Raw genomic sequence first — 24952 nt, 5'->3', positions numbered from 1 at the left:
GGGGCGTTTGGGGGGGCGTAGGCGGCATAACAAGAGGGCGTTTGCATTTGGATTGGCTGAGATGAGGTGGATGGGTAGGGCTCTGGCCCGCAATAACAGCCCATCCTCGGGACATTCCCCCCTCCCCAACCCCCCATCCCCCCTCTGTCCCCTCCAGCATGCTAGCTGGCCTCGGACCCCCCGTTGAGACCCCCCCCCCCCATCCCGAGAATGTTATAATTGAACTGATTTAACTGGACACTTCTTAGGCCACGCAAGAAAGGACCACGGGGACAGGGCCTTAGGGGAGGAGAGAAAAAACACACTTTCCATTTTTTCCTTCAATGAGAAAGAACAAAAAGTGACAGTTACAGTAATTGCGAGAGGAACAAAATGATTACCGAACGATTAAGTGTTGTTGGAGGTGCAGTGTTTTTTGAGCCCTGGGAACCAAAGAGTTTTGTCATCAAAACAATGCCCTCATTTGCCTCTCTCTCTCTCTCTCACTCTCTTTCTCCCCTGTCCTCATTTTACCTCACACAGATGCCTAGATGAAGTATTTTCAGGATGCAGATATGTCATATCATTGTTTTGACCACATTCTAAAAATAAGTGGGTCCTTCCAGCAGCAAAGACAAGCTTGCAGAGGAAACTGGGAAAAGCTTCATTGGGAAACATTGTTTCGACTTAGTGTGGAAATCTTCCCAAGGTCTGCCTGAAAACAGTTTTATTACCTTGTAACTCTGGACACAGACGCTGTCGCCCCCATGTTGACAAAAATCGCCCCATTCTCGGGCATGGGACGGGTGAGAGTGTGTGTGAGGGAGGGTGGTGGATAAGGGGGCATACTTTCCTGCTGGGCCTCTACCCACTGACTCTGACTTTCAAGGCATTCTTGAAAATAAATGTGTGTGTGTGTGCTTGTGTACAGTATGTGTGCGTGCAGATTATATTACATCTTTTAACAGTATGAGTTGAGTTAATGGTCCTGCACAGTCATCTTATTTCCCAAGTAAAAATTGCCTTTAAATTACCAAAACATCACCCATAATATTTTTATGCTATTTAAATGCTCAGAATTGAAGAAATTGTACCTTTTCTCTTATCTGTAACTATCAGGAAGCCTGAACGAACAGGCTGAGTGGGCAGGGAGCTTATAATCATGAACTCGCCTTGACTGACAGCTCTTTGAAATGCCCTTGTTGTTGTCAGGTAACAAGGTAAACAATGGGCCACATGTCATTGATGATAAGGTAAACAATGGGCCACATGTCATTCCAAGCCTAAATATCAGTGTTGTAGTACCCGAGTCCGATCTAAAGACCACATATTGAATGTCTTGATCTTGTCTCTGTGTCATATACCTTATTACTTGGCCTTGACTCTGTCTCAGACAGTGAGAACTCATCATTTCTTTCCAAGACTAGCAGAGTAAAAAATTCATAATTATCAGCTTCCATTCAGTGAGTGCATAAAACCACTTCACCAGGCTATATCATGAATCATTAAAGGGATACTTTGGGATGTCCAGTATGAAGGAAGTTAGAGGTAGTTTCGAGAGCCAATGCTAACTAGCGTTAGCACAATGACTGGAAGTTTATGGGTATCTACTAGCATGCTAGCAGAAACCCATAGACTTCCAGTCATTTTGCTAACTCTAGTTAGAATTGGCTAGCGAAACTAACTATAACTTCCTTCATACTGGGCACAGAGACATAAAATTGGTATCCACAAGTTCATCTGACTCTGGGGAAGTAGATAAAGTGCCTTGTTGCCAAAACCCAGAAGAATCCCTTTCATATCTTATTGCTTATTGAAACTGGGCTTTCTACTTTACTCATAACATTACTGTCCATTCGTTAAAGAAAATCCTCAAACTTTGTCGCGATCGTCAGAATTTCCTTAATTCATTGGTTTGGAAGAGTAGGGAAATTGTTTGAAGTTTGAACGCTCACTATTAGTAAAGGAAGACCGTGAGAAGTTGTAACAGTCTTTATGTCTATTATAGACATGTTTGCGCAGTGGAGAACCATCACTACCATCACTACTGGAACTACATTGTACCAAACTCAAATATGAAGAAAAATAGCAGAAAGGTAGCATAATTTAATGCGCCCAGCTGAATCAAATAGGCCTTCGGGCTGCCACTCACACAGAGACAGTACCTGCACGGATAATGCTACCAGCAACAACACTGCTTACACAACCTATGGTAGACTAACGCCATCACTATCACCAAAAGTGACAACAGTGACACATCAAAGGTTGTGTGTGACAGGCTTGTGATGCAGGTGAGTGCACTTTTTGTAAAACACATAGCTGGTGTAACGATCTTCGTCTGGAGAAAGAGAGGAGGACCAAAGCGCAGCGTGGTAAGTGTTCATGATGAATCTTTAATAGAACAAACTGAACACTGAGATACAAAAACAATAAAGTGAACTACTGAAAACCGAAACAGTTCCGTGTGGAACACACAGACACGGAAGACAACCACCCACAAAACACAACAGAAAACAGGCTATCTAAATATGGTTCCCAATCAGAGACAATGACTAACACCTGCCTCTGATTGAGAACCATATCAGGCCAAACGAAAAACACAACATAGAAACACAAAACATAGATAACCCACCCAACTCACGCCCTGACCATACTAAAACAAAGAAAATACAAAAGAACTAAGGTCAGAACGTGACAGTTGGGGCCAATAGAAAGACAGCACTCACACACAGCATGATGTTAAAGGATAAGCAGCCTATTCACTCAGACATAATAAGCCAGTACAGTAGGTCCCAATCATAACAATACAAAAACACAACCATTAGGCATAGGATTTCCCAATCGAAATGTACAACTCTTCCTTCGCATTGCAAACATATTTTTTATGTTCAGCACACAAATTAAGCGGTGATCCAAAGATTAAATGCAACAAGTTTAATGCAAGTCATTTTCAAAGAGATAGCTAACAGCAAGCGAGCTGCAATAAAAACCACAGTTCCACTCACCAGGTGATGATAGCTTGAAACTTAACTTCTTGTGAAAGTTCATCTTGAAAAGGACAAACCTAACAAATTAGCAACAATATCCTCTTCGATAACACCTGCTGCAGCCGCTGCAAACTAGCCTACAAAAAGCTAGCTGGCTAGACCGTGGGAAAATTACTGCTCGCTATTGTGCAGTGACCTGTCGGCCTTCGAGAAGGCATAAGCTCTCATATGTTTTTGTAAAAATGGTACCACCCAGTCAAAATGTGATTGGTTGATTGGTAACACTTTACTTGACACCCAGTGTCATAACACATTATGACACGATCATAACATCTCATAATTTGTCATAACCTGTCATAATATGGTCATAACACTGTCATGACCCATATATGTACACCTGTTGTGACATATATTGCGTTATTTTATGGCTGGTTATGACACCTACATAAGAGTGTCAAAACCCACATTTATTAAAATGTGTTTTTCCCTGCCAAGAAGTTTCTTAAGTCCTCTGTTGATGTTGTAATGAATTCTTTACAGTCATGTTTTTATCCATCATATTTTAAATAACTTGAAGAAAATACATTTTATGACACTGTCTAGAAGCATTATGACCATCCTGTTTCAATTTACTTGGGCAAAGAAAATGCATTTTATGACACTGTCAAGAAGCATTATGACCATCCTGTGTCACTTTACTTGGGCAAAGAAAAATGCATTTTATGACACTGTCAAGAAGCATTATGACCATCCTGTGTCACTTTACTTGGGCAAAGAAAATGCATTTTATGACACTGTCAAGAAGCATTATGACCATCCTGTGTCACTTTACTTGGGCAAAGAAAAATGCATTTTATGACACTGTCAAGAAGCATTATGACCATCCTGTGTCACTTTACTTGGGCAAAGAAAATACATTTTATGACACTGTCTAGAAGCATTATGACCATCCTGTTTCAATTTACTTGGGCAAAGAAAATGCATTTTATGACACTGTCAAGAAGCATTATGACCATCCTGTGTCACTTTACTTGGGCAAAGAAAAATGCATTTTATGACACTGTCAAGAAGCATTATGACCATCCTGTGTCACTTTACTTGGGCAAAGAAAATGCATTTTATGACACTGTCAAGAAGCATTATGACCATCCTGTGTCACTTTACTTGGGCAAAGAAAAATGCATTTTATGACACTGTCAAGAAGCATTATGACCATCCTGTGTCACTTTACTTGGGCAAAGAAAATGCATTTTATGACACTGTCAAGAAGCATTATGACCATCCTGTGTCACTTTACTTGGGCAAAGAAAATGCATTTTATGACACTGTCAAGAAGCATTATGACCATCCTGTGTCACTTTACTTGGGCAAAGAAAATGCATTTTATGACACTGTCAAGGAACATTACGACTATCATATTCATACAAACCAGATAGGCCTATCACGTACATGAAGAGGGTGTCTTGTCCTGCTCCTGAAATCTGCTCCTGCATTCATCTTAGTCATCAGAAACAGAGCATTGGGGAAGGTGCATGTCTGACATCAATGTGTGCGCAATTACAATGATACTTTAATATGGTCAATTTTAGAAAACGTAATATAACATAAACATACTGTTGACAAGTAGGCTATGGTGTAATGGAATGTTTTGCCTTGTTTGGTAGGTTTTGGGGGTTTTGACCATGTTATCTATGTATCATAACCAGCCATAAAACAACGCAATATGTTACAACAGGTGTAAATATATGGGTCATGACAGTGTTATGACCATATTATGACAGGTTATGACACGTTATGTCAGCCGTTATGACATATTAACGTGTTATGACACTGGAAGTCAAGTAAAGTCTTAGCAGTTGATTCCACTGTCACTTCCAAATTCTGACCCAATAAATGGTTGAGGAGGAGTCTATCGTGTCCGGAAGCAAATTCATCATTAATTTTCTGTATTAAGGGTTCACTCAAACATCGATTTAAGCTTTGTTTAACTACTGACAGTTACAGCTGATTTCAGGATTGTATATTGATTTGCTCTCCTTAAATATAAGTAATCTGTTTCATTCGTTTCTGTAACGGTAGTTCTCCTCCTCTTCAACCGAAGAGGAGGAGTAGTGATGGAACCAAGGCGCAGCGGGTTGTGAACACATAATTTATTCAAAGAAAACACGAAAACACGAACTCGACTATAAACTAACAAAACAACAAACGGTGTAGACAGACCTGGACGACGAACTCACATAAACACGAAGAACGCACGAACAGGGAAAATAGCCTACACATAAATGACGATGAACAAACAAACCGAACAGTCCCGTATGGTGCGACAAAAACTGACACAGGAGACAACCACCCACAATGAACACAGTGAAACAACCTACCTAAATATGACTCTTAATTAGAGGAACGCCAACACCTGCCTCTAATCAAGAGCCATACCAGGCAACCCTAAACCAACATAGAAACACACAACATAGAATGCCCACCCAAACTCACGTCCTGACCAACTAACACATACAACAAACTAACAGAAATAGGTCAGGAACGTGACAGTTTCAGTCTCTGAATTGTTTAATCAAACTTTTCACCACCAGCTCCTGATATCAGGGCATAAAAACTACAATCTGTCTCCTGAGTTAGCCCAGTGCGCATGTGTTTCCGGCTGGCACACATGCGCACTAGGCCCAAGCTCATTTTCCCTGGTTTTCCCTGGCTAAACTAGCTGGCTAGCGGTCCTCATTGCCAAACTTCATAAATACTGCACCCTCTACTTCAAAACTCATTTGGTAGTTATACAATTATGTAACTAAGAAATACTCTGAAAAGAAACTTGAAAATGGTGTATTGTTTTATTGTTTTGTTGAATAGTCATGACTGGTTCGAGATATCTGTTGTAAGACGATGGTGGTGAAGGATAGTATTGCTACTATGTTATTTATAATGAGTGATACCAGGAGAAAAATGTACCTCTCTGAAATGAAAATAGACGGCCCTCCCTTCAGTAAAATAATTTATATTTTTACCTAACCTTCCCTGAATGTTTGAAAAAAACAAGTGACTGTCCCCTTTACCCAGAGAACATGCCTACTATTTACACTCACTCCTAGGACAGACCAGAGCCTTTAGATATGCTGTTTTAGAAACTGTAGTAACTTGACAAGGAATGCCCACACGCAATTCAACATGACTTTCCTTTCCTTTCAACCTAATAAATAAAAGGTGTACAGACATGTACAAACGGTACAAACACAGCAAAGCGATACAGCCCACTCAACCTGTGGTAGAGTTGCATTGAACAGGTCCAACTCCGGGTGATGACATCATCAAAGGGGAAAGGTCACAGTCAAAGCCAATGCAAATAATAACCATGAACACATGAATAGTAATCATACTATACTGCAGGTAAGTACGATAACATATTCAATGTAATTATTTATATAGTGTCGACACCATAACAGAAATTGTTCTTCGTTTTGTAAGCATTAGCCTACATGGCAAAGTAGCCAGGAGATTGTGTAGTCACATTCCACCTTTGACAAGGGAAGGGGGAAAGATCTCCGTTATAGTAAAAGCAATGAATGAATTTATCATTTTATTTGCGGTCCGAGAAAAAATGGCTTTTTATAAATTAAATTCCACATAATTTTACATGACTGGAGACATGCAGAATCTTTAAATACCACAACAGAGTATGACAACGAATGAGTGCCTGCTGTAGCACCAAAGAGGTTTTGATTTCTATACAGGCTATTGCTAAGAAAGAGGATAGTCTATATTTGGAACAGTGCTGAAGTTGTCTATCAATTAAAAAAATTGTAGAGCAACAAAACCAGTTACAACTGAAGTATCTGATCATAAATCTATTCAAGAAAAAGCCATTTGTTTTTTAACACAGCAGGTAGGCCTATATGCACTTGTAACTTTTTACCATCTTGAAATTACCATTTTCTAATGTGTTCTATTTTATTCCATGATATTCTTGTTACAAAATTGACTTGTGTTGACTGTGATTAGGAAATACAAATATAAGAGCATCTGCTAAGCTAAATTACCCTACTAGACAGTGCATTCGGAAAGTATTCAGACCCCTTGACTTTTTCCACATTTTGCTACGTTACAGCCTTATTCTAAAATGTATTGAATACATATTTTTCCTTATCAATCTACACACAATATCCCATAATGATAAAGCAAAAACAGTTTTTTCAATATTTTTGCAAATGTATGAAAAATAAAAAACATCATATTTACATAACTATTCATACCCTTTGCTATGAGACTCGAAATTGAGCTCAGGTGCATCCTGTTTCCATTTATCATCCTTGAGATGTTTCTACAACTTGATTGGAGTAAATGGTGTGGTAAATTCAAATGATTGGACATTGATTGGAAAGGCACACACCTGTCTATATAAGGTCCCACATCATGTCAGATCAAAAACCAAGCCATGAGGTCGGAGGAATTGTTCGTAGAGCTCAGAGACAGGATTGTGTCGAGGCACAGATCTGGGGAAGGGTACCAAAACATTTCTGCAGCATTGAAGGTCCTGAAGAACACAGAGGCCACCAACATTCTTTTTTTATTTATTTTTATTTATTTTAATTTTTTCTCCCCAATTTCATGGTATCCAATTGGTAGTATTCACAGTCTTGTCTCATCGCTGCAACTCCCGTACGGACTCGGGAGAGGCGAAAGTCGAGAGCCATGCGTCCTTCGAAACACAACCCAACCTAGCCGCACTGCTTCTTGACACAACGCACATCCAACCCGGAAGCCAGCCGCACCAATGTGTCGGAGGAAACACCGTACACCTGACCTGGTCAGTGTGCACTGCGCACGGCCCGCCACAGGAGTCGCTAGTGCGTGATGAGACAAGGATATCCCTGCCGGCCAAACCCTCCCTAACCCGGACGACGCTGGGCCAATTGTGCCTCGCCCCATGGACTTCCCGGTCGCGGCCGGCTGCGACAGAGCCTGGGCTCGAACCCAGAATCTCTGGTGGCATTCAGAATCTCTGGTGCATCGCAGTGCATTAGACCACTGCGCCACCCGGCCACCACATTCTTAAATGGAAGAATTTTGGAACTGCCAAGACTCTCCCTAGAGCTGACCTACCCGGCCAAACTGAGCAATTATAGGAGAAGGGCTTTGGTCAGGGAGGTGACCAAGATCCCAACGGTCACGCTGACAGAGCTCCAGAGTTCCTCTATGGAGATGGGATAACCTTTTATTTATTATTTACCTTTATTTAACTAGGCAAGTCAGTTAAGAACAATCTCTTATTTACAATGACGGCCTACCCCGGCCAAACCCGGACGACGCTGGGCCAATTGTGCGCTGCTCTATGGGACTCCCAATCACGGCCAGATGTGATACAGCCTGGATACAAACCAGGGTGTGTAGTGATGCCTCTTGCACTGAGATGCAGTGCCTTAGACCGCTATGCCACTCATGAGCGCGAAGGACAACCTTCCTAACCCTAACCTTCCAGAAGGACAACCATCTCTGCAGCACTCCACCAATCAGGCCTTTATGGTAGAGTTGCCAGACGGAAGCCACTCCTCAGTAAAAGGCACATGACAGCCCAATTGGAGTTTGCCAAAAAGCACCCAAAGGACTCTCCGACCATGAGAAACAAGGTTCTCTGGTCTAATTAAACCAAGATAGAAGTCTTTGGCCTGAATGCCAAGCGTCACGTCTGGAGGAAACCTGGCACCATCCCTACGGTGAAGCATGGTGGTGGCAGCATCATGCTGTGGGGATGTTCTTTAGCAGCAGGGACTGGGAGACTAGTCAGAATCAAGGGAAAGATGAACGGAGCAAAGTACAAAGAGATCCTTGATGAAAACCTGGTTTATCAATAAAGGCCTTATCAATAATGAATTGTATATTGCTTATTAACAACATTTGGCATGTCCATGCTCAGCCATAATGCAATTTACAGTAGGCCTAGCCCCTATATCAGTGTGAATGGTATGTACTGTATATATTTCCACATTAAAGTCATGCAATTATTTAGAACAATGTTGACTGCAAACAGCTTCAAGTTAACGTATTTAGCAAAGATGGGATGGGTCTACATTTTCTTATTGTCACACCCTGGCCATAGAGAGGCTTTTATTCTCTATTTTGGTTAGGCCAGGATGTGACTAGGGTGGGCATTCTAGTTTCTTGTTTTCTATTTCTTTGTGTTTGGCCGGGTGTGGTTCTCAGAGGCAGCTGTCTATCGTTGTCTCTGATTGAGCACCATACTTGGGTAGCCCTTTTTTCCACCTGTCTTTGTGGGAAGTTGACTTTTGTTTAGGGCACATAGCCTTTAGGTTCACGGTTTGCTTTTGTAGTGTTTGTTGTTTTGTTTGGTGTCTTTTTCCAAATAAAGAGAAAATGTACTCTCACCACGCTGCACCTTGTTCCTCTTCTGTTAACGGCCGTGACAGTTATTTTGATGTCGTAAAACTGTTTAACACACTATAACGGACTAACATTGGAATTTGAATTGATTCCAAGGCAACACATAAAATACCCTAAATTCACAACTTGAAGCAATCACTTATTTAGCCATGGAGCACATTTTGACGAGGGGCTAAGCCTCGACACAACTGGTTTATTCATCAAACCCAGCCTTTTCCCACCACCACCACCAGCACTGCACTGATTATTTTGGTTGTGAAAATAGCAAAAATGTTTCTGACACTCCACCAAACCTATAGTGTTACCACCAGTGCTTAGATTTACCATTGAGTTTGGTTTGCTTATCGAGTACAAACTACATGACCCTCCCCTGAACTAAATAAAAAATAGTAAACCCTCCCCCTGACTGAAATTGAAAAAGCATGACCCTCCCGCATTTTCCTCCGGTAATAATTGTGTAAATTCCGACCACCCCCTTAACGCAGATCCAAGTTAGCTGGACGTTTCTGACTGGTCTTGGAACTGTGACAACGAGCAGCCTCTCCCCGCTTGGCTCAATGGGATAGTAGTGACTTTGCCAACACATACAGATATGTACACAGCACAGGAGGCTGCTGAGGGGAGAACACCTCATAATAATGTCTGGAACAGAGCAAATGGAATGGCATCAATCACCTGGAAACCATGTGTTTGATACCGTTCCACTCATGCCGCTCCAGTCATTAACAGTCTTGTACCCTTAACCTTTTTTCAACTAACTATTGTATTTGTTGTTTAAATGTCACAAGTTAATTGACATGAGACAAACTAGAGAAAATAGAAACCCTACAGATCGCAATGGCTACAATGAATGGCTAAATTACTTCCGGACACTAAGGGTGCATGGAGCAGATAACTTTCTATCTAACTTCTGATGGCCTAGCAAATGGCTGACTTACCTATCTAGATTTATCTCCCCAGACACCACCAAAGAAAAATCCTCATGTAACGGGAGTCCTCCTCCTCTTCCGCCGAAGAGGAGGAGTAGGGATTTGAGGACCAAAATGCAGCGTTGGAGTTAGACATCATATTTATTTAACAAAACCGAAAACACGAAGAACACTTGACATAGATACAAAAACAACAAACGAAGTAGACAGACCTGGACTACGAACTTATATACAACGAAGAACGAACAAACAAGTACTGAATACAAACAAAACGAACTCACGATACAGTCCCGTATGGTGCAACAAATACTGACACAGGAAACAATCACCCACAAACAAACAGTGAGAACAACCTACCTTAATATGACTCTCAATCAGAGGAAACGTCAAACACCTGCCTCTAATTGAGAGCCATACCAGGCAACCCAAAACCAACATAGAAACAGAAAACATAGACTGCCCACCCAAAACTCACGCCCTGACCAATAAACACATACCAAACAACAGAAACAGGTCAGGAACGTGACACCTCACTGGATCTTTTTTTTCTCTTCAGTGTTCACACATTCCTTTCCAACAAAAACTGAAGAGATTAAATCAGAATATAATTGAAAATAATAATATTATTGAAATATTATTGAAAAAATTCAATAGAAATTAACACAATGTATATTTTAAAACGACACCATTCTGAATGTCTAAAGAGTTCTTCTGAAATATGAACACAGAAACAGTTGACATTTTGATCTCTTATTATGGTGGCAATTGGAGAAAATGACATTCATGGTCTTTAATTGGACTCACATTTTTCTGGTCTCTCTCTTGACTCAGTCTCAGATCCCTCGTCCCCCTCCAGTTCTCGGTCTTGATTTGAACTCGATTTGCTGCGGTCTTGCTCTTGAGTTGGTCTCACTTTAGGTGGTCTCGAATGCAACACTGCTAATAGTATGCCTCAACTCATTTTCTCCGCTAAATGCTCTCATGATCAACAGACCTGATCATGGACTGTTAGATATCAGATAAACAGCAGCAATACACAATTGCATTCCTATTGTTTTGCAACTAATTACAGAATATGGTTGGTTCACTTCTTCACAATAATTAGTAAAGCCTGACTCACCTTAGAAGGAACGTACATGAAAATAGCTTACAATAAGTCTACTGGACAATTTATTGGTACCTCTACATTAACATTATAAATGACAACATTTTAAGAATTGTATCTATTGATCAGACATTTATTTGATCATTTATAATAGGCCAGCATAGCCGAAATATTGATCAACATGAACACTCATGAGAAATAAAGGTGAGAAATAATGGTAAGACATCATTTGACTTTTTAAAACATATCAGCCAGTGTGCAGGACCCATTGATTCACACTCATGTCCTATCTGAAAGCTTGAAAATAAACTATACAAAGTAACAAAATGTGATATCACATCACGTAAAAGTGAATAACTTAGGCTTTAGGAAATGCGACCAACTACAGATATTGATGGAAGCATGGGAGGAGGGGGACCCACTTGCGTGGGTGACTGAATGTCATTTTGTCTTCTTAGTCTGGGTATATTCTGGTCTCGACGTCATATAACCAAATGATGAACAGTTTAAGACGTCTTCCTTGAGATGTCTTTATTTTGCCTAACAACAAACCAGATGTTGTTACAGGTCTTATGGCGGTTGTTATTTAAAACAAATCTTAAATAATTGAATCTTCTCATCAAGCTTATAAACAAAAAAATCTGGGGAAAAATCATACATTTTGCAATAAAAGCACAAAATCTGGCACAGAGGTAGTACCCTGGAAATATTCAGATATAGAGCCGCCACAGATTTGGCCCCTGGGGGGTGTGACAGACATTTTTTTAAATGCCCACCAACGGTAACATTATTTCACAATTCAGAAGAACTGTTTTGAGATAAAGGCACCAACTTTGGAACAGAGGTAGGTTTATGGACCCTGAGAAGATGTTAATATGGAGACACCACAGATTTGGCCCCTGGGAGGAGTGACAGCCATTTTTCAAAATGGCCACATTTTGTAACACTATTTTACAATCCAGAAGGACTATTTTGAGATAAACACACAACATTTGGCACAGAAGTACATTTATGTAGCCTGAAAAGTTTTTAAAATGGATCCACCTTTTTTTTTTACAAAAAAGGCTACTGTTGGTAATACACTGTTAATGTTCTGAAGGCCTGTTTTTAGATAAATCTACCTCTGTGCCACATTTGGTGTGTTTATGTAGCCTCAAAATATTTAGATCTGGACTCACACCCTTGGGGCCGTAGCAGCCATTTTACAAAATGGCCACTGTTGGTAATATAATGTTAATGTTCTGAAATACTTTTTTTAGATATGGAGCCAAGACATATTTGGCCCCTGGGTGCCTTAGCAGTCGTCTTATGAAATGGCCACAGACGGTAATACAATATACAGTTCAGAAGTCTTATTTTGAGATTAACACACCCAATTTGGCACAAATGTAGATTTAGGTACCCTGAAAAGATTTAGATATGGAGCCTGAAAGGCGTGAGAACCATTAGCCTCCTAGGTTTTGTATTGAAGTAAATGTACCCAGAGGAGGACAGAAGCTAGCTGTCCTCCGGCTACACCACAGTGCTAGTCTACAGAGTGATGCTGAGGCTACTGTAGACCTTCATTGCAAAACAACATGTTTTAATCAATTATTTGGTGACGTGAATATATTTAGTATAGTTTCATATAAAAACTATAACATTTTAAATGTTTTACTACTTACATTTTTATGAGGATGGTCCTCCCCTTCCTCCTCTGAGGAGCCTCCACTGATATATACATACAGTTGAAGTCGGAAGTTTACATACACTTAGGTTGGAGTCATTCAAACTCGCTTTTCAACCACTCCACACATTTCTTGTTAACAAACTATAGTTTTGGCAAGTCGATTAAGACATCTACTTTGTGCATGACACAAGTAATGTTTCCAACAATTGTTTACAGACAGATTATTTCACTTATAATTCACTGTATCACAATTCCAATGGGTCAGAAGTAGACGCGTTCTGTCTCCTATAGATGAACGTACTTTGGTGCGAGTGCAAGTCAATCCCAGAACAACAGCAAAGGACCTTGTGAAGATGCTGGAGGAAACAGGTACAAAAGTATCTATATCCACAGTAAAACGAGTCCTATATCGACATAACCTGATTGGCCGCTCAGCAAGGAAGAAGTCACTGCTCCAAAACCGCCATAAAAAAGCCAGACTACGGTTTGCAACTGCACATGAGGACAAAGATCATACTTTTTGGAGAAATGTCCTCTGGTCTGATGAAACAAAACTAGAACTGTTTGACCATAATGACCATTGTCATATTGTAGGAAAAAGGGGGTGGCTTGCAATCTGAAGAACACCATACCAACCGTGAAGCACGGGGGTGGCAGCATCATGTTGTGGGGGTGCTTTGCTGTAGGAGGAGTGTCCATCACAAAACCCTGACCTCAATCCCATAGAAAATTTGTGGACAGAACTGAAAAAGTGTGTTCGAGCAAGGAGGCCTACAATCCTGATTCAGTTACACCAGCTCTGTCAGGAGGAATGGGACAAAATTCACCCAACTTATTGTGGGAAGCTTGTGGAAGGCTTCCCAAAACATTTGACCCAAGTTAAACAATTTAAAGGCAATGCTACCAAATACTAATTGAGTGTATGTAAACTTCTGACCAACTGGGAATGTGATGAAAGAAATAAAAGCTGAAATAAATCATTCTCTCTACTATCATTCTGACATTTCACATTCTTAAAAAAAAGTGGTGATCCTAACTGACCTAAAACAGGGAATTTTAATTCAGATTAAATGTCAGGAATTGTGAAAATCTGCGTTTAAATGTATTTCGCTAAGGTGTATGTAAACTTCCAAATTCAACTGTATATACTGTATTCTATTCTATTTTAGTCAATGCTGCTCGACAGTGCTCATCCAAATATTTATATATTCTTAATTCCATTGCTTTACTTTAGATTTGTGTGTATTGTTGTGAAATTGATAGATATTACTTCGCTGTTGGAGCTAGAAACACAAGCATTTCGCAGTTCCCATTGGCTGTAGTGGCCATAACATCGTGGCAATAACAAGGAAAGCCAAAGTGCCAAAGGTTGGGCCTAAAGCAATTAATAAGAGATCTTACTAAATGTTTTCTTAGGACTCTTTTGTTAAAATAATTTATGTTGGTCTGATGTGTATGAGGAAGTGAATCTGGATACAGCACTGGAGTTATTTACCCGTTAAGAAAATAACTGAGAACTCTTAGAGCCCTCTGGATTGATGATGAATAAAAAAAATTGTATGGTTCAAAGAAATTATGGAAAAGAGGTGGCAAACAAGTCAAGCTGCTCAGTTGATTGGTTAACAAACTGTAAATGGAGAAATGTTGTACCTAAACTTACCAAAATGAAGAATAAATTATATTACAAAACCAAGATAAATTACATAAAACACAATCTAAAAATACTTTGGAGTACCTTGAATTATACCATGGGAGGAAACCCCAATTCATTTCCATCGTTCATTGAAATTGATGGGTCCTTTAGCTATTGCCAATCATTTCAATTACTATTTCATTAGTAAAGTGGTAAAACTCAGAAGTGAAATTACAACATCGAACGATGAACCACCATATTTTGGTAAAAAATATCTAACAATGAAAGAGAAGGATTGCTGTTTTGAATTTGGTCAAGTTAGTGTGGGAGAGGTGGAAGAATTTGATTTGAAGTAATTCCACTGCCTAAAAATAGTAAAGCACCCTTTGCTGGCTCTAACAGCAGCCCAATCATTTTGCTGCCTGTTCTTAGTAAACTGAAGGCGATAATTGTGTTTGACCAAATGCAATGCTATTTTTCAGAGAACAAGTTCACTACTGACTTTCAGCATACACATAGAGAAGGGCAATCAATTTATACTGACTGACTCAGATGACAGATTATTAGTGAAAAGAAATTGATAGTAATATTATATTTGAAGCTGTATTGTTAGATTACAGTGCTGCGTTTGATGTTATTGATCATACATTGGTATTGAAGAAACTCACTTCTTTTGGCTTTACATTACCTGCCATCACATGGATGGAGAGTTATTTATCCAATAGAACCCAAAGTGGTCTTCAATGGAAGCTTCTCTAACATCACATATATACAATGTGGTGTCCCTCGAGGGAAGTTGTCTTCGGCCATATCAGTGTTACTTTTCATGTTTTGTGTTTTTTATGGACCCCATGACGAATAGCTGCAGCCTCTGCAAAAGCTAATGGGGAATCAAATAAACAAATAAATAAACAAATACACACACTTCTGATGACTGGCAGCCTGGTGAAGCAGCAGCTGTGTTAATGCTGAGCAACCGAGTTGCTCCATCCAGTGTTAGAATTCTGAGATTGGGTTGAAAAATATATTAGTGTTGTCAGAAATGCTACAAAAATATAGTACATCATTGCTTATCTATTGGCACTTGAAACCGATAAATTATAAATTGAATCAAAACTGTTGCCCCTAAAATGTATTCAGTCCGAAAGGTGGCAAGTCTAATAGTCACTTTATGGATGCTGTAGTCTCGTTCTTATCCAATAGCGCGATATTGAGCTAGGTGGGGGGTTCTTCCTAATGCTGACAATCCTGGTAAAAATCCTGTTCTCTGAAATGGCCGGATGGCTCATGACGAGGGGCAGGGAGTGTGTACCTACAATCAAGGTGATTTGCGAATTTCATCGACAATATTGGCATAGCTATGAAAGTAAGTAGATTTTAATTTAACATTGAGCTTCAACTAAAATCTACATATGAATAATATCATAAGGCCTTACTTTGATGCCCATGTTTACCCCAACATAGTGTTGTTAGGAACCTACTGGTTTACAGGCCACATCAGGCCTGCAAGTAACATAATGCTGACTTGCGAAGTGATATGTAATTCCTATTGGAATCCAGACAGAGTTATGGCATCCAACAGTTGGAATTTTTATTCAACCACAACCTGCATTCCTTAATGACACTCAGGGTTAGGAATATTGATAAAGGGGACTACCTAAACCATTTAAACTAGAACAACCATTTCAGTAAAGGGTGCAATAAATCTACCTAACTGATAGTAGTTAGTTATTTATCTTTGTGTAGCATAAGATTCATGAATCAATCAATGTACATGCAAAAATCGAGCTGCAGTAGAGCATGCTGGGGATAATGATGGCCATAGTTTTGATAGAAATTTTTTACTCTCCACAGAGTAAAACAGACACAATCACAATCTGACAGTCAACACTGGTTATTAACATCAACACTGTGGTTCTTTTAGAAATGTTACACTGAAAAATCAACACTGGCCAATATGCTGTGAGGCTATAGTATATTACATTAACCATATCAATGATTTTAGGCTCACCTGTTTGAGATTGTATTGGCCCCTTCTGTCACAATTGGGGAAGTTGAGCTCGTACAGATTCTCCAGCGGTTCCCTGTTGTCATGGAAGGTCATCTTGGAGATCTCCTCCAGCACCTTGTCCATCTCCTGTTGACAATGGCTCTGAAAAGCACAGACAAAATGCTGACTGTTGAACTAATACACATTCAACTCAGCACCATCCAGTACATAGCGTTGAGCCAGTAACTGAAATGCTCGCGTCCCCGAGCTGACAAGGTAAAAATATGTCGTTCTGTCCCTGAGCAAGGCAGTTAACCCACTGTTCCCCGGGCGTCACAGACGTGGATGTCGATTAAGGCAGCCCCCCGCACCTCTCTGATTCAGAGGGGTTGGGTTAAATGCGGAAGGCATTCAGTTGTACAACTGACTAGGTATCCCCCCCCTTTCCTTTCCCTTAAATAAGTGATTGAATTGTATGACGGGTGCACAGCGTGACAGAGCTGAGGGCTGTGTTTTCCCGGCCTATTTATACCATACAGTAGTGTATGACAGCCATCAAAGTGGATCAGTGTGTCCTCCAACGGTTTGGTCTGGGACAAGAGGGCGGCATGACCCGCCAGAGTTCTTATCTGGACCTTACAATAACATATGGATGCTAAGTTCCCACACATTATATTGAGGGAAGGAGGATGTAGAAAAAGTGAGCTTTTAACTTAGCAATTCTTCTCATGTCTAGTTGGAGTAAATAATGATCTCACTATATTTACCTCATACTCCAAACACTCACGTTAACAGAAAACCCATCTTTAACACTCCATTTCACCAAACCCCAGGTTGGAACATTTTTGAATTGTCATTTTAGTTGTCCCTCCACAACCCACAACTTACCAACCCCCAGAACTGACTCCCCCATCTGCCTACCCCCATTTACTGCATTAGTATATCCATTGTTGTCTCTAATGGTCTCATCAATTGTGTTCCCTCTCGCTTCTTTTGTGTTTTGTGGCAATACATAGAGTTAAATGAGGGAGAAGATCTGGGCATGTATATGATTGTTTCCTAGGTCGGAACACTTATGGCTCTTCTCTGTGGGCCCGGGGGCCACGCTTATTAGCATGCCACATGTTTTTGCTTCAAAAAAAGTTCACATGAACCGGACGACAGTGGGTTGTTTGGGAAATGAATGTAGGGCTAACTAGGGTTGTGTTAGTCAACTAATAACAAGGTTGTCCTTGTAAGCCACGTGATCTTGAATGAAGCACATAAACACTGTTGAATGAGTGCTGTTTGTTGGCAGTGTGCAAATTTAACACAATTCAACTTAGCTCGAATATTTCTACTGATTGACGGTGAAAATACTGTCAATATTTGATAGTATTTTGTAAACAGTTATACCAATTGCAGTATTAAAATAAATAGGGCCAAATGTATAAGAATATTGGCCTTCAGTGGTCTATGTAAATAAATGACAATCTGTCAACACATATAAATATATAAAGATTTTATTGACATACAAAGTAGCTGTGTGTTTGTGTGTGTACGGAAGAGGGCACTGCCGTACCAAATACCAACCAGGGTCATTAAGGCCAGTATTCAATCAATTGCATATAGTGGATTTACAGATACCACTTTCAGAACTGTGATCAATTTACACAACAGTGTGTTTAGGGAGGTTGGGAGGCTCTAGGATCAGTTGACCCTACCCAAATCCATGTTTTTCTCTCCAATTTCATGATATCCAATTGTTAATTACAGTCCTGACCCATCGCTGCAACTCCCATACGGACTCGGGAGAGGCGAAGGTCGAGAGCCATGCATTCTCCGAAACACGACCCTGCCAATCCACACTGATTCTTGACACACTGCTCGCTTAACCCGGCCGCTCCAATGTTTCGGAGGAAACACTGTACAACTGGCGACCGTGTTAGCGTTCATGCGCCCAGCCTGCCACAGTCGCTAGAGCGCGGTGGGACAAGGACATCTCGGCCGGCCAAACCCTCTCCTAACCCAGATGATGCTGGGCCAATTGTGCGTTGCCTTATAGGTCTCCCGGTCAGTCATGGCCGGCTGCGACATAGTCCGGTATCAAACCCGGTTCTGTAGTGACGCCTCAAGCACTGTGATGCAGTGCCTTAGACCGCTGCGCCACTCGGAAGGCCCTAAGTTTAGCCATTCTAAGCTATGTCGTGTCATAATACTAATTACTCATCAAGTTTCTGAACTGTATCTCTCAGATAGCGGATGTGAACAAAGATGGATTTTTATTTATTTTTGGAATGGTTTGTCCTGACCTGAGTGGGCCGCTGGGTCCTAGGTTCCTCAGGGCGGGTGTTGGTCTTCATCTTGGTCTTGAGCTCGTTCTGGGCCTGCCTCACAGCCTTCTGTTTGGACCACATCCAGGAGCTGGCATCTTTGGTCGGCTTCTTCTGAGGGGGACCCTCAGCGCCCTGCAGCTCCACTATAGGTCCTGCATGCACACACACACACACACACAAACACGCACACACAAACAAAGACTTAGTGCACTCTTAGAAAAAAGGTGGTACTGTATCTAGAACCAAAAAGGGTTCTTTGGCTGTCCCCATAGGAGAACCCTATGAAGAAGCCCTTTTGGTTCCAATTAGAAGCCTTTTGAGTTCCTTGTAGAACTGTTTTCACAGAGGGTTCTACATGGAACCAAGAATAGTTCTCCTATTGGGACAGCCACAGAATCATTTTGGAACCTTTTATTCTAAGAGTGTACATGCACCGAATACAAACAAGGACATCTGCACATAAAAAGTTTATATGCACCGGAAACTCGTTCCAAACAAAGAGAAAATGATTGCTGAAGAAAATGTTCCCTTTATAGACTCTCAGGGTCGACAGAACACACACACCCATAGATACACACACAATTGTTTGCTCTCCTTTAATTAATCCCAAAGGAGCTTTCAAAGCACTATGTTTCTAATGACAGGTTTCTGTAAACAATGTGTTATCTTTGGAAGACAAAAGATTCACATTGGCTCCCTCAAGGCACCATCCTGCTGGTACAGTATGTGTCTCACACCCTGATGTCACTTCTCCTGCTGAGTCTCAGAAGTGGTCGGGACTATAATCTCATTGGTGACAGTTTGTATGTACTACAGGTTGTAAATAATGATGAGAGATGGTGCCTAAGATTGGTTGTGTGGTTAAAATCAAAGCCCTCAGCACATACAGTGCCTTCAGAAAGTATTCACACCCCTTGACTTTTTCCCCCCAAAATTGTGTTACAGCCTGAATTTAAAACGGATTACATTTATATATGTTTTTGCCACTGGCCTACACATAATACCCCATAGCAGCAGTGTAAAAAGGGGGAGCAATGCAAATAGTCTGGGTAGCCATTTGATTAGATGTTCAGGAGTCTTATGGCTTTGGGGTAGAAACTGTTTAGAAGCTTCTTGGACCTAGACTTGGATCTCCGGTACTGCTTGCCGTGCGGTAGCAGAGAGAACAGTCTATGTTCTGGGGTGACTGGAGTCATTGACCATTTTTTGGGCTTTCCTCTGACACCGCCTAGTATATAGGTCCTGGATGTCAGGAAGCTTGGCCCCAGTGATGTACTGGGCCGTACACACTACCCTCTGTAACACCTTACGGTCAGATGCAGAGCAGTTTCCATACCAGACGGTGATGCAACCGGCCAGGATGCTCTTGATAGTGCAGCTGTAGAACCTTTTGAGGATCTGGGGACTCATTAAAAATATTTTCAGTCTCCTGAGAGGGAAAAGGTGTTGCCGTGCTCTCTTCACAACTGTATTGGTGTGTTTGAAACATGTTAGTTCGTTGGTGGAACTTGAAACTCTCGACCCGCTCCACTTTAGCCCCATCATTGTTAATGGGGGCCTGTTCAGCCTTCCTTTTCCTATAGCCCACGATCACTTTGTTTTGTTCACATTGAGGGAGAAGTTGTTGTCCTGGCACCACACTGCCAGGTCTCTGACCTCCTCCCTATAGGCTGTCTCCTCATTGTCGGTGATCAGGCCTACCACTGTCATCAGCAAAGTGAATGATGGTGTTGGAGTCGTGCTTGACCACGCAGTCATGGGAGAACAGGGAGTACAGGAGGGGACTAAGCACGCACCCCTAACGGGCCCCAGTGTTGAGGATCAGCGTGGCAGATGTGTTGTTGCCTACCATTACCACCTGGGGAGGCCCGTCAGGAAGTCCAGGATCCAGTTGCAGAGGGAGGTGTTTAGTCCCAGGGTCCTTAGTTAAGTGATGCGCTTTGTGGGTACTATGGTGGTGAACGGTGAGCTCTAGTCAATGAACAGCATTCTCACATAGGTGTTCCTTTTGTCCAGGTGGGAAAGGGCAGTGTGGAGTGCGATTGAGAATTGGAGTGGGTCTAGGGTTTCCAGCATGATGGTGTTGATGTGAGCCATGACCAGCCTTTCAAAGCACTTCATGGTTACCAACGTGAGTGCTACGGGTCGGTAATCATTTAGGCAGGTGGTCTGTTTGAAACATGTAGGTATTACAGACTCAGTCAGGGAGAGGTTGAAAATGGAAGTGAAGAGACTTGCCAGTTGGTCCGCGTATGCTTTGAGTACACGTCCTGGTAATCCTTCTGGCCACGCAGCTTTGTGAATGTTGACCTGTTTAAAGGTCTTGCTCACATCGGCTACGGAGAGCGTGATCACACAGTCGTCCGGAACAGCTGGTGCTCTCATGCAAGCTTCAGTGAAGCGAGCATAAAGGGCATTTAGCTCGTCTGGTAGGCTCACGTCAGTGGGCAGCTCATGGCTGGGTTTCCCTTTGTAGTCCATAACAGTTTTCAAGCCCTGCCATATCTGACGAGCGTCAGAGCCGGTGTCTGTTTGATGGTTCACTTTGCAAGTTTGATGGTTCGTCTGATGGCATAGCAGGATTTCTTATAAGTGTCCGGATTAGTGTCCCGCTCCTTGAAAGCGCCTTTAGCTCGGTGCGGATGTTGCCTGTAATCCATGGCTTCTGTTTGGGATGTGTACGTACGGTCACTGTGAGGACGAAGTTGTCGATGCACTTATTGATGAAGCCGGTGACTGAGGTGTTATACTCCTCAATGCCATTGGATGAATCCCAGAACATATTCCAGTCTGTGCTAGCAAAACAGTCCTGTAGCGTAGCATCCGCATCATCTGACCACTTCCGTATTGAGCGAGTAACTTGTACTCCCTGCTTTAGTTATTGCTTGTAAGCAGGAATCAGGAGGATAGAATTATGGTCAGATTGGCCCAATGGAGGGAGAGGGAGAGCTTTGTATGCGTAAAGGTGGTCTAGAGTTTTTCCTCTGGTTGCACATGTGACATGCTGGTAGAAATGAGGTAAAAACATATTTAAGTTTGCCTGCATTAAAGCTTATCATGAGGTATTCTACCTCAGGCGAGCAATACCTCGAGACTTCTTTAATATTTGATATTGCGCACCAGCAGTTATTGACAAATAGAAACACACCCCTGCCCCTCATCTTACCAGACATATCTGCTCTGTCCTGCCGATGCAAGGAGAAGCCAGCCATCTCTATATTATCCGTGTCGTCGTTTAGCCACGTCTCGGTGAAACATAAGATATTATCGTTTTTAATGTCCCTTTGGCAGGATAGTCTTAATTGTAGATAGTTCAGTTTGTTTTCCAATGATTGGCTATTAATACGGAGGGTAGTGGTGGTTTACCTACTCGTCGCCAAATTCTTACAAGGCACCCCGCCCTCCTCCCCCTTTTTCTCCATCTTTTCTTCACGCGGATGACGGGGATTTGGGCCTTGTCTTGACAAAGCGGTGTATCCTTTGCGTCAGACTCATTAAAGAAAAAATCTTAGTCTAGTTCGAAGTAAGTAATCGCTGTTCTGATGTCCAAAAGCTATTTTCGGTCATAAGAGACGGTAGCAGCAACATTATGTACAAAATGAGTTACAAACAATGTGAAAAAACTAACAAAATAGCACAGTGGTTAGGAGCCCATAAAAGACAATATTGAATGTTCCTAAGTGGCCTAGTTACAGTTTTGACTTAAATTCATTGAAAATCTATGGCAAAAAAAATGGTTGTCTAGCAATGATCAACAACCAACTTGACAGAGCTTGAATAATTTTAAAGAGTTTCTCTTTAAGACATTTCTAAACATTTGTATTCACTTTGTCATTATGTGGTACTGAGTGTAGATGGGTGAGAAAAAGCATATATTTAATGGATTTTGAATTCAGTCTGTAACAAAACAAAATGTGGACTAAGTCAAGAGGTATGCAAACTTTATGAAGGCACTGTATATGAGCCTCTAGCTGAGAGAGATCGAATCCCGGTCACACCTGTCTTTTACACTGTTTTCCTTCTATCTGTAAAAAAATATATATAATTATAAAAAATAAAACAATTGTGGTGGTGGATAAAGTTGTACCCAAATGTTAATCTTTGTTTTGTCCACCTGAAGTTTTATAATCTTTGGCAAAGCGTTATCTGTATTACAACACAAGCTGTGCCATGCTGTCCCAGTTACACTGTCTTTCACACTACACTTTTGTAGCATCGCTCGGTTCACTAAAATTAGGCTGAATTGGCCCAACAATGGATATGGGGAATTTTCAGGAGGGCTCAGATTTACAAAACGTCTACATTCTGATATAGTTACACTCATTTCCTAGTCACTCAGTTTTGAAACCCAGAAACGCTGTTTATAACTTAGCTGAATTTTGCTATTCTTATAGAGAACACTGGTGGAGAATTGTTGACTGCGGATCAGAACATTACTCCCTATCATGGGAAGCGAGCAGGGAATAGTATGGAAGCACTTTTAGCCTGGTTTTCTTGCTGAGTAAGGACTTTCTGCCTGCCTTCTCAGTGGAGGTGAACTACCTCCTGGGGGCACTGTGTGAGCGTGTGTGTGTTTGTGCGTGTGTCTCTGTGTGTGTGTGTGTCTCACTCCACTAACTCTTATCTGTAATTAGGGAGGCACAAACAGAGGAATGCAGCTCTAAGACAGTAAACCACTCCCAGGAGGGAGAGCAACCCATTGACTTGACAAAGGTATTCAAACAGAGTACAGTCACTGTGCCAGAGTGTCTGAGAGAGAGAGAGAGAGAGAGAGAGAGAGAGAGAGAGATTTTCACTTTTGATTATTATCTAGTTCACCTGCTTTGGCAATGTTAACATATGTTTAACATGCCAATAAAGCCCTTAAATTGAATTTAATTGAGAGGGCGAGAGAGAATGAGAGAATGAGAGAGGGGGTATTCATATCTATTCTTGTGTGTATTTATACACCATTTTTTAATTACTTTACTTAGTATGCTTCTCCTCAAAATGTCAGGAATGGCTTGCTGTCCACTGGTTAAAATGTCCACAGCAGTAGAGAGTATAGCGTTCATTGTTCTGGACAGATTGAATGCTTTGTGGCAGTAGCTATTGAAATTCCAAATTTCAGAAGAATTATACAAGTTTCAGCCAACAACCATCAGCTTGTTAGTTTCACTTTGAAACACTAGTGTTGATCCCATCTTGGCAGCATAGCAACTGCATGTTAGAAAGTTATGTGAACCTTGGCTTTGAGAATGCTACTGAACATGCTTTCACAGCTGTCTGAATTAGTGATATACAGTACTTACAATGTCAATTAAAATGGTACCGTTCTTTTGGACATTGGTTGTCATTTACAGTATAACTGTGCTCAAAATGTGGTAAATAGGTTGCAAATCACAAATGTTTTCTTCTGCCAAGATAATGGCCGTACCTTGTGATGGTTCCTTCCACTTGAGGCTAAACCTCTTCAAACAAGTTCAGTTGGCAAACAGTAAAATTATTGTGTAGGTTTTGTCGAAGCAGGGAGCCCAAAAATATGATGGTTTGCTTCTTCTTCCAACTCAAGTTCTCTGCTCCCAAAAGACATGAGGTCTAGTCTTGTGTTTGATGACTTAGCACTTATTCCAAAAGGAATTACAGTCAAAAGTGTCATATCAGTCAACTTCCATAGATTTTGTGTCAATTGCAATGTGTCTAACTTATGCTAAAAAGATAGCAACAACTCACAAGTAGAGATACAAATAGTCCCAAAATTCTTATCATGGAATAGTAATGATGTGCCTAACATCGTCACCAGGCTAATTGCGCATATAAACACCAACGACTCAAATCTGGCCTTTGTGGTAGTAAACCTGACGGGGGTCTGAATTGATTTCACCTGGGTTTTTCTCCTCAAGAAAAACTAGATTTGAATCTTGAGGGTGTGGTTTGATGTGTATGTGTTATGATCAA

General features: G+C 41.2%; 1 protein-coding gene across 2 annotated transcripts in view; it reads right to left on the bottom strand.

The window, feature by feature from the left end:
* The window catches only part of LOC120064347 (insulin-like growth factor-binding protein 2-B), a 37159-nt gene that overhangs the window by 6795 nt on the left and 5412 nt on the right, over positions 1–24952 (bottom strand). Inside the window, exons 2-4 of one of the 2 annotated variants that reach the window (XM_039014864.1) lie at positions 18992–19167; positions 16722–16862; positions 14144–15590 (exon numbers count right to left, since the gene is read on the bottom strand). In XM_039014864.1, the coding sequence (XP_038870792.1) occupies positions 15528–15590; positions 16722–16862; positions 18992–19167 (380 nt within the window). In that variant the 3' untranslated portion in view covers positions 14144–15527. Of the gene's footprint in view, positions 1–14143; positions 15591–16721; positions 16863–18991; positions 19168–24952 lie in introns of those variants that run through there. The other variant, XM_039014863.1, reaches the window with a different exon arrangement.

Source organism: Salvelinus namaycush, chromosome 19 (assembly GCF_016432855.1).
Source record: "Salvelinus namaycush isolate Seneca chromosome 19, SaNama_1.0, whole genome shotgun sequence".
Lineage (NCBI taxonomy): Eukaryota > Metazoa > Chordata > Actinopteri > Salmoniformes > Salmonidae > Salvelinus > Salvelinus namaycush.
The sequence above is the reverse complement of the archived record's forward strand: the minus strand, read 5'-3'. Positions and strand labels throughout refer to the sequence as shown.